At 26.1% G+C, this 11,570-nt stretch overlaps 1 protein-coding gene across 1 annotated transcript; it reads right to left on the bottom strand.

Annotated features, from left to right (window-relative positions):
- Positions 1-1,112: 1,112 nt before the first annotated feature.
- Positions 1,113-10,242, bottom strand: LOC136091308 (charged multivesicular body protein 1a-like). The gene is made up of 9 exons (XM_065818712.1): positions 10,034-10,242; positions 9,058-9,077; positions 6,815-6,892; positions 5,995-6,141; positions 3,854-3,922; positions 3,704-3,763; positions 1,592-1,645; positions 1,375-1,517; positions 1,113-1,301 (listed from the first exon to the last, which is right to left on the bottom strand). The coding sequence occupies exons 1-9, from the start codon at positions 10,041-10,043 to the stop codon at positions 1,280-1,282; spliced, it is 603 nt and encodes a 200-aa protein (XP_065674784.1). The 5' UTR covers positions 10,044-10,242; the 3' UTR covers positions 1,113-1,279.
- Positions 10,243-11,570: the final 1,328 nt, after the last annotated feature.

Here is an 11,570-nt window from a genome sequence, read left to right as displayed (position 1 = left end):
TCAATATCATTGCACATATTCAATATAAAGTTAATACTAAGTTACAGTAGAATTCCGTTAACTCGTACCCTGGATAAGTCCGGCGGATTTTCAATTCCTCTTCAACTATCTTTATCAACTTAATATAAAATTATCCCTTTCAGTCGTAACCCGGTTAAGTCGGACCATTCGCTAACTCCTACTGTTTTTTGGAGTCCCTTTGGCAAAATTTCGCTTAACTAGGACTTTTATTTTGAATTGCATATAAGTGGATATTGTAACAAAACTTTTAATTCTTCAAAAAAATTTGAAACTTTAAACGCTCGAAAATTAAATACCCGTATCAAATATAATTTAACAAACAAAACGTTTTCACTGATATCTTCGATAAAATTTTATGGTTCTAGGAAAAAATTCCCCGCAAAAAAAAAAAAAAAATTAATATATTTTTTTGCAATTGATAGATTGCCTACCCAAACCTAACCCTTTAGTCAGTGTAGCAGCACTCCTTGTATGTTCTACTTATTTGTCAGTTGATTTATGAAAAATGATAGATTAAGGTTTTGCTTGTAACAATATGTTTAAAATATTTATATTATAAACAACTATAATACTGATATATCGTTTATTTTATGCACTGTAAAAAAAAATCTTGGTGTATTTTTTCGGTGGGATAATTTCCTGCTGTCAAACTTAATTCATTATTAAATGTCAAAGGTTGCTAAAAAATAATTTATTATTAAATGTCAAAATTATTAAATGTCAAAGGTTGCTAAAAAAAAAAAGCTAACAAGTAGAACTATAACAGAAAAATACATAATACTAAAAGAACACGACAAAGGAGGATCATCTGTATCTATATCAAGGAGTATGTCATTCCAAAGAAAACCTTGTCTGAATGAAAAAAACACAATGTATCATAAAATTATCTCAATACACATAATATAATCTCGATAAGTCGGACATTTTCAAAAAGTACGACATATCGAGAGCTTCACTTAACTTAGGCATTTGCTAAGTCGGAAAATATATACCCCTTCCGAGTCTAAATTAATGGGATTCCACTGTAGAAACAAATAAATTTCACTAGTCTCTTTCTAGCATTTTGATTCAGAAGGTCAGAAGGTCGTATGAACTTTTTTTAAAACTTAATTTATTCATCAAAAAAAACTCTACAGATAAAAAAATGCTTCTTGTCAATGGTCTCAAACTTTTAATCGATTAATTCAATTATTCAAAACATCCTTGGTTATTACTTCAAAGTATTTACAAAATGAAACAAGTAGTGAAAAAATTTCAATCAGTTCCTTAAAGCTGCCAATCTAAAATAAAAAATAAAAAAAAAGTAAAAATAAATAAATAACTAAAACAATTTGTTTACTAAAGTTATCCGACCTTTTATTTAGTTCCGATTCTTTGCTTGGTTTTGCAGTAGTTGCAACTGACTGGAGCGATGAAGTCCCAGGTCCGATTTCTGCTAGAGCATCAATCAGCTCCAAACCATTTTCTTCAGCCACTTGTATAATAAGAGAATCAACCTAAATCAATTAGATTATGAAAATTATTTACGTCAACACCGCAAAAAACATATTGTTTAAAAGTATAATTTTACCTGGCTTTGTGGTGTTGATAAAGTCATTGCATCACTTATTGTACTGTCCATAACCTGGAAACATAAGTAAATAAATAAATAAATAAATAAATATATATATATATATATATATATATATATATATATATATATATATATATATATATATATATATATATATATATATATATATATATATATATATATATATATATACAGCTGCGGACAAAACTACGTGAACGATTGCAAATTGTTTTTTTAATGAAATTTTCAATGTCTTAAAATAAGTTTATAGTTTAATACTATATATGATTGGATAGAGCGTTTTTTGCTCTATAAGACTGTGTAAAGTGTATTCTCTAATAATTTGTTTAAAATTAAACATATCTTAATGTTCAAAAAGCATCAAATATTTTGCGCGACAAAACCACGTGAACGATTATACAAACGTAAAAGAATAATTTTACTAACATCAACAAATAATAGATTCTAAAAAAAAAAACATTAATATTTAGTTGCATAGCCTTTAGAATCGATAACGGCCTTGCACCGTCTTGGCATAGATTCTACAAGAGTTTCTAGTAACTGTTTTGGTAATGCCTCCCATTCATACTGTACTGCTCGAAAAAGTTCATCCGGTTTTTGAAATTTGCGACCTCCCAAGCGTCGCTCAACTTCAATCCATAGATTTTCGATTGGATTTAAGTCGGGAGATTGGGCAGGCCACTTCAAAACCGTTATGCTATTATTTATGAGCAAATTTTTTACAGTCAAAGCTGTATGTTTAGGGTCATTATCATGTTGATAAACCCAATTGTGAGGCATTTTTTCTAAAGCGTGTGGCAACATTTGATTAGATAATATTTCCCTTTCCTGTAGTTGGTCCATTATACCGTTTACACGGTACAACGGACCAATTCCAGCCCAGGAGAAACACCCCCAAACCATTATATTGCCACCCCCAAATTTTACAGTTCCTATTGTATACTCTTTTGCAAATCTTTTACCTACTGGACGCCTAACATAACCTCGACCGTCGCTGCAAACCATGTTAAATTTACTTTCATCCGACCACTAAACTGTTTTCCAATTTTCAACCGTCCAGTTTAAGTGATCTTTAGCGAACTGTAGGCGATCTTTGACGTGCCTGGGCTTAAGGAATGGTTTCTTTGCAGGTCTGCGCCCATAAAGACCGCCTTCGTTTAAACGCCTTTGAATCGTTCGTGTGCTTACGTTTTCCATGCCTGTTTGCAGACGAATTTCAGGGGCTGTCAAATGTGGATTCTCAAGAGATTTTCGCACAATTTTTCGATCAGTACTAAAAAATAAAATGTTAAACATTAAAATTAACATTAACATTAATATTATTAAGATTAAATATTAAAAAAAATAAAATTAAAGGAATATTACCGCTTATCCGTAATACGTGGACGACCACCTTTCTTAACGATCTTTTTGCTCTTTTCTCGGTGTATAATTTTATGTATTCCACCTTTTGACATCTTCACATGAGCTGCAATTTGCCCAATGGACCATTTTTCTTCTTTGCGCAAACGCAAAACCAAGCTTTCAATTTTTGAATCAGTTTGACGAACCATTATAGTTTAATTTTTTTAATTTTTCGATGTTAAACAGAATAATCTTGAGAAATTTAAATGATTGTAAGTTCTTAGAATACCAAAACCACATGAACGATTTTTAAAAGCACTGATTTCGATGTGAATATAATATAATTTGCATCAAAAATGACGCTTTTATAAATCGTTCACGTGGTTTTGTCGCTCAAAATTTTCGAAATTATTTTAACGTTTATACATGTATGATTTTATACGTATTATTAAAGAATACACTTTACACAATCTTATAGAGCAAAAAACGCTCTATCCAATCATATATAGTATTAGAGAAAAAACTTTTTTTAAGGTGTTGAAACTTTTGTTTCAAAAAACTATCTGCAATCGTTCACGTAGTTTTGTCCGCAACTGTATATATATATATATATATATATATATATATATATATATATATATATATATATATATATATATATATATATATATATATATATATATATATATATATATATACATATATATAAATTAAAAAATTAAAAGAAAGCTCTAGAACACTTACAGATGAATGTACGTCTAGCTGTTCAGACTGAGCTTCAAACTTCTCCATGATGGCCGAGACCTATTATAAATATATAATTACTTATTTAAAAAAACAAGTGATAAATCAATAATTTAAATAAATACTTTTGCAAAAAATTGTACAACACACTTTTTCAAGGTCCATGGATGCAAGCGCTTTATCTAATCCTTTCACAACAGTTCCCATGTTCTTTGTTAGCTGAAAAAATATAAAATTTCATCTTTAAAACAAAACTATAAAACTAATAAACATGCATTTACTTAAACTATATTACATAAAATAAAAATACAATAGATACTTTAAATTCAATACTCGTGATATACAATGCAAAATATATCTCTTACGACAATGAAATATATTTTCATGATAACAATAAAATACATACTCATGATAAAAATGCAACATTTATTCATAATTACAAGCCAATAGATACCAATGATAACACACACACACACGCGCACACGCACACACACATATATATATATTAGGGTTATTTCTTTGGGATCTTATGTTGGAGGGTCATCAGTAAATATTTATACAAAAGTAATAAAAACATTTTTTTATTCGATTTTCTTGTTGAAAAAGGTCATCTAAAACCAAAAATTGGAATTTACCATATATGTGTATGGATAAAATTTCAAAACAATTTTATGAACATTATTTTTAATTCTAGTTCTAATTCTAATTCTAATTTTTTTAATTAGAGAGTTATTATTTGGTTTTAAGCATTTAACAGTATATTGTCGCATCATAACACTCTTAATTACAAATAAATATAAAATTAAAAACTTAAATTCTATAATTTAAGTTTTTAATTCTACAATTCTACAAGTACTAAAAGCTACTGTATATCGAAAAAATGTTGTGTAGTATTCAGTTTAATTAAAGCGTAATATACATTCTTAGTTTTGACAAAATAAATCAAAAAGATCTTAAAGACACTTGATTGCTTGTTATGCATACTGATTCTTTCTGGAAAAATGGTTCCTGATTCCAAAACTTTTTACCGATAATCATCTGCATTGCATATTACCAATGGTCCTCTCACCTGTAAGAGATAAATCTACAAATGTTGAGTAGTGTCTCTTCTCTCTGGTAGAAGAATAAATGCCAAAAGAGCTAGTATTGCTCGAGAATTTCATCTTCAGAGATAAATGGATCATCTTCAGGGATAAACGGATATATCAGTATTAGTAGGCTTCAAAGACATTTTTCTTTTTTTGGATCGATGGATAGTTTTTAACTAGCAGCCTTCCTAGTTGTATACCTGACCTGTCCTTTGCTTTTAATCTGAAGGTGATACAATCTTTTTTGCAGAACAACTCCTCATCTTTTTTTGTGATATCACAGATTTCATTCAATGGATCATATTTTCTTTGTTTTACACATTTATTGTTGGTCTCCACACTTGATCCAGATTTGCCTGTACAACTGGAATTGATAAATTTATGATGATAAACTTTGATGGATTCTCCCAAGAACAGATAGCAACCAATAATTTGAATTTTGAGTGGTATCCTGCTGTTATCTTCCAGTGATTGCTCTTTTAGTGGAAAAGTTCTTTTGTTCCTATATGACTCATAAAATTGTACAAATTTCGTCACCCAGATCATCTTGTTTCTTTCAGTAGTGGAAGCACTTTTCTTAAAGGACATTATGATTGAAGATAATTGGATATATTTGAATACATTTCTGAAAGGCAATAATAGTAAATTATACTATTGAACTTCTATTTTATTTGACTGCCATCTGGCAAATACAAATTAATGCATAACTATTATCATAGCTCAATCAGGCAGCTTATAATAAATTTTGCTAATTTTCATAAATTCTAAAAGACTTCAGAAAAAACTCAGAAAAGTTTCAAAAATTTCTAAAACATCCAGAATAGTTCAGAAAATTCAAAAAAGTTCCATAAAGTTTAAGAAAACCTGCAAATAATTTTATTATACAATTTAAAAAATGTCTTGTTGTGGGTGACTTTTTTTTATAACAATTAGAATAAAACCCACTTTCATTACTTTTGAGCAAAAGTTCATCAACTTATGCCACAGAAAACTAACTATTTTACTAGAAATTATATATATATATATATATATATATATATATATATATATATATATATATATATATATATATATATATATATATATATATAATGATAAAATACATCACATAAAACAATGCAGTATACAAATGATGACAAAGCAACACATATTAATGATTATCTTTGTTATTTGACCTAATACTGAATAAAAAGATGAGTATACACTTTTCATCATGATTCCAGATTGTACTCTTGATCGAACACCATCGAGTCGAGAAGCCATGCGCAAGTAATTCAGTGATTCACTTTTCTTCCGTATTGCATTTTCTGCATAAATTCTAGCACCATCTACATTTTTCTGTTGCAAAGCCTATATATTTAAAAACCAATATAAAATAAATAATTAATATATAAAAAACAAACTATATGTATTACAAATTATATAAAGATTAAATAATGATTTATGACATTAAAACTTATACAATGAAGTTCATTTTTAAAAAGTTTATGTGAAATAGGGTATCAATATTTTAAATTGTTTATGAATATATTTTAACTAGTACCCCCTTTATTATAAAGAATTACTATAAGAATCATATATAAATATAAGCTATATTTAAAAAAAAGTATTTTCTATCTAGACTTTTTTGCTTCTTATAGTTTCATATATTTTTACTTTAATGATGTTCAAACAACAATTATATTTTTGTTTTTTAATTAGTTTTCAGTAATTTTTGGAATCCCAAAGACATGAAATATCAACCAAAATTACTAAATAGAAACAAACAGTTAAAATTTGTGCTACTTAAGAGTAACATATCAAATCCAAAAAAAGTTACTAAATCATCGTCTAATAAATTTTCAGTAAACTTCTAAAAAATAAAACAAATTTCCATAAATTCATAATTTAATTGCCTTAAAGTAGTAAGATTTAAATTGTATCACTCATAAATGTCTGTCAAAAAAAAAATTCATTATTTTTTATTTGTTTATTTTCATTTAATATATTTAATCTTTTAATTTCAATTTACAACTAGATTTACCTTTTTGATTTTACCCTCTTCAATCTTTTGCTCTTTTCCACATTTTTTGGATGCTCTTTCCAATTGTTTCGCAGCAAACTTAAACAAAATTGAAAAAAATTTCTTGTTTTAACTATATTTCAAATATTGGCCTAAATATTAAAATATATAACAAAGTTATATAACTATATAGCTGCAGCAATCAATTTAATATATAGTTAATATTTACTATCAAGCAAAAAGATTAAAAAAACAAAAACATAACTATCTACAGCTAAATACAAAAATATTAAAATAAACATCAAGCTATATACAGTTAAATACATAAAGATATAAAATAAACAACATTAAACAAAAAAAATTTTATAAACTTTTTTTCAAATAGACTAGCCAAAGAATGTTTGTGATACTTAACAGGCATTTTTTTATGTAAATTTTTTGAAAAATAATCACATCATGAAAATAGAAAATCAGTCTTATAGCAAACCTTTAACCCAGTAAGTATTAAATTTTAATTATAAGAATAGATTTTAAAAATTATGCTGAGCCTGCATTTGCAATCAAGCAGGACTTGCATGTAAGACTTAGTCATGTTAGAATAACGTTGATAATTATTGGTTAACATCTGTACATAAACTTGTAAAACACCTCTTTTAAATATGGCAATTTTTTTTTTACAGTTGCTCTTTTTATCAACCACAGCTTTTTTGTGAATATAAACGTTTTTTTGTTATTGTTGTTTTTTCGCATTGATTATAACTAAAGTCTTTTCAACAAATGCATTGACCTTTTAATAATGTGCTGTAGAATAATCTCAATCAATCAATATATTTCGATAAAAGATCTTATAATTGAGGTCATTTACAAATAGTTAAAAACTAATCTTAAGTAAATATCATGAAATAATGTTAATAATACAAATAATAATTATAATAACAATGATGATAAACTAACAATTATAAGAATAATAAGTAAATTATATAATAACAAACCATAATCAATTTTAAAACAACAATTAAATAATATGCACAGATAGGAAAGTTACGAACAGTTATATTCTGATACAATGTAAGAACCTACCATGTAACTAAAACAACTACTGCAAAAAAAAAACAACAATAATTTAATAAATATAATAATCTTAATATCAATAATTATAATAAAAATAACAAAAAAAACTAAAAATATTTCATTAAAAAGTAAAAATAAATGAACAAAAACAAACTTTTTAATAATACTCTCAAATAAAAAAGTGCCACACACGCACACACAAACATTTAGTTACGAAAAGTATAGAGTACTCATAATAAATAAAAATATTCAAATAAAAAAGGAAATCGTATCATAATACCCAGCAAATACCCTCCCCTCAAAATTAATAAAATTAAAAAATTATTCTTTTCCTTTTTTCTTTAAAAACAGAAATTGATGATTTTATTTGAAATAAAAAATAAAAAATTGAATTAGAATGAATAAATAAATTTAAAAAAAAAGAAATAAAAAATCTCCAAAATGCTTTGGTATCTTCTTGAATGTTCTAGCACCTTTCAGAATGTTCTGGTTCTTTTAAAAATGTTTTAAAACTTTTCAGAACAATCCACTTTCTAGAACCTTGTAGAAACTTTCAGATCTTTCTAGTGACTTCCGCAATCTATTTTAGTCTGACTGACATTTTGTTAGCAGAGTAAACTAACATATCACATAATATCCCATACAAATATATTCCATGGTTACTGTAGGTGGGATAACTGCAACATTAATATCACAATAATGCGAGATTATAGCAAAAACAAATAAAACAAATAAGCTTCCAAAAAAATGTATATAACATGCATGGGATATGATGTAAAATACAATGAAATGTGTTGATATATAACTCAATATAATGTTGATTGAAAAACTAATTCAATACATGAAAAAGTTAAAACATAAGCCTTTCCATCATAAAAAAAATTTTTTGAAACCAACTAGAAAAATGAAACTATCTAGAACTAATTTTGATGTGATGGTAAAATGACAAAAATCTTGAAATGCATTGCAACATTATTAATATCCAATGACAATACAAGATGACACTTTAAATATAACTATGTCCTTTAAACTGTATATGTTGTAGGTTCAGCATTTCTTGAATTCTAAATAGATTACAGTATTTTTGGCATACCATGAAATATGCAGGCTTCACTATTTATATCAAATGAAGGTTAGGGATTGAGAAATGGCATTAAAAAAAATTTAAAAAAATAATTCAAAAGTCAACTTACTTTTAGCTGAAACAATGTATCTAAAAAAAATTTCAATTTAAAAATTAAAAGAAAATATCTAAAAATTGAATAGAATAAACAAAATAAAATATTTAAATTAAAAAAAAATGTTACTCCAGAAAATAAACAAAAAAAAATTAAAATTGAAAAAATTTCAATTAATTTTCAATAAAAAATTTTAACTCATAATTGCTCAACAATTGATCTATTTGTTTTAATCACAATTTATCTACTTGTTTTTTTTTTTATTCTTTAACAAGAATCAACACACATTTCCTTTTAGCACTGGTCCGTAAGGTAAACCTTAAAGACTTATTAAATAAATTATCTGTAAAAATTTTTTAACTTTATAAATAAAATTTTAAGCTTATAAGATTGAACAGAAATAAAATCAAACAGAAAACAAATCAGGATTCCTAATATCATATTTAATTTAACAATTTTATAAAGGCCTTCTTATACACTTTTACAACTATATGTACAAATATTCGGAAAATAGTATAATGAAATTATAAATTTTATCATGAAATATAATGGAACTGAACTATAATAAACTAATAAAGTAAAACTGATATTATATAAATTCATCGCAGCACTAATGTTTAAGCTATAAAATTTTTTTAAAATATTTAAATAAAAACATACAATAAACAATTATTTCATAAGCATGTATTTTTAATGCGATGTTTAGAATAACTCTTTTCATTAAAAAATAAATGCAAATTTAGTAAGATTTTTAAAACGACATAACTTAAATACTCAAAACTTACAAATACTAATTATATAAGTTACAAAACATAAGAGTTACAAAAGCATAAAAATTATTATTAATAAATATTCTTTAATGAACAAAATAAAAATTATATAACTACAATAAGCATGATTTTCATGCTATTTACTAGCATTATTCTTTATAATAGTAGCTTAGTTATGATAATATTTGGACTTGATACAATTTTAAATTATTAGCTATTACCTTCCATCATAAAGTGTAATCTTTAAAACTTGCTTTGCATTTTAGGTATAAAGATAAATATTATTCATATAGTTATATATTCAAAAATCTTTTGTTTATCTCACAACTACCTATGTAATTTAAATAGTAAAAAGTAATGATATTTAATTAAAAAGCATTGAACCACTGTGCGGTACATGTACCGGTTTTATGATCGGTTTATGTAACATAATATTTACAAACCGGTTTATGTTATATTTACAAACCGGTTTAGTTTACCCATAGTCATAAGAAATATATTAATAATAAATAAATTTATTTCTTATGACTATGATTTACCTATATTTTACATTGATACATTCCGATCCTAACGGTAGGTTGTTACCATTATTCGCCGGTTAACTTCGAAAACAATATAGTTACTTTGGGTTTTTTTAACAAGCTCTAAATACTAATTACTCTAAAAGCAAGGGCGGATTCATAGGGTAAAAGGCGGGATAGGAGTATTGTTCCTTACCCTTACTAAGATTTTTCGAAAATAATTTTATTTGGAAAAATCCGATCGGGTGTTGATGGGAACAGTCATTTTTTTTTTAATTCTATTTTAAAAAATGACTGTATCTATGTCATTAAAGATCATCGCAATTTTCAGTTAATCACCAACACGCCTTCTATTTTTAAAAACGTTCATACACTATTATCTCCTATTATTTTGCAATAATAGGAAATGATTATTTTACACAACCATCTCCTATTATTGCATTTTTGCCGCAATAACAATACTTCATAAATATTGAATCTATTGTTCCACAATCCCAGCACCTAAAATAGGTTGGATGCAACTCTCATTTTTAAGGTGGCTTTTAATTTTGGATTGATTATTTAATGTTGGATTTTTTGAACATGTTGTTTCAGCCGGGTTTAACATTGTATTGTAGGGTTCTCAACAACTGAGCCGTTGAATTTTTAAACACTCTTTCGAAACGAGCGTTGTCTCGTTTCGAAAACACTCTTTCGAAACGAGCATTGTCTGCTACAACAACCAAATCCTCTCAATGGTTCCAATTGTAACAAGAATCTATATTAAATGATCTTCTGCAAGTTTCTATCAAAGACGACATTTGTGATTGATATAGCTGCAATAAAATCTTTGTTTGTACCTTTTGAAGCAGCTATTTTCATTATCGCTCTTCTTCCTTTTCTGACGCGTCTTTGCGTTTGTCTACAAAACTTTTCTTAAAAAGTTTAAGATTTATTATATATATATATATATATATATATATATATATATATATATATATATATATATATATATATATATATATATATATATATATATATATATATATCGTCAGCATATAAGGGAAATACATTTATAATTAGCATACAAGGGAGTAATTCCACGTCAAAACAACCAATTTTTTTTTTAAATGCAATCCTATGTCCTTGGATTTTTTTAAAATTTTTACCATAGTTAGTACATTATAAAATAAGATAAATCCCAAAATTTCAAGGTCTAACTCCCAACGGTTTGTGAGTAATGGTTGTTTTAATTTTA

This window comes from Hydra vulgaris, chromosome 15 (assembly GCF_038396675.1).
Source record: "Hydra vulgaris chromosome 15, alternate assembly HydraT2T_AEP".
In the NCBI taxonomy this organism is placed as follows: domain Eukaryota; kingdom Metazoa; phylum Cnidaria; class Hydrozoa; order Anthoathecata; family Hydridae; genus Hydra; species Hydra vulgaris.
Note: the sequence above shows the minus strand (reverse complement) of the source record. Positions and strands in the feature narration are given on the sequence as shown.

Bases quoted from the DNA above. Each gene is read 5' to 3' on its own strand.
- LOC136091308 (XM_065818712.1), bottom strand. The intron at 6,893-9,057 runs GTAAGTTGACTT...ATTTTGTTTAAG, and splicing joins ATACATTGTTTCAGCTAAAA to TTTGCTGCGAAACAATTGGA. The intron at 1,646-3,703 runs GTAAGTGTTCTA...TTATGTTTCCAG, and splicing joins AGCTAGACGTACATTCATCT to GTTATGGACAGTACAATAAG.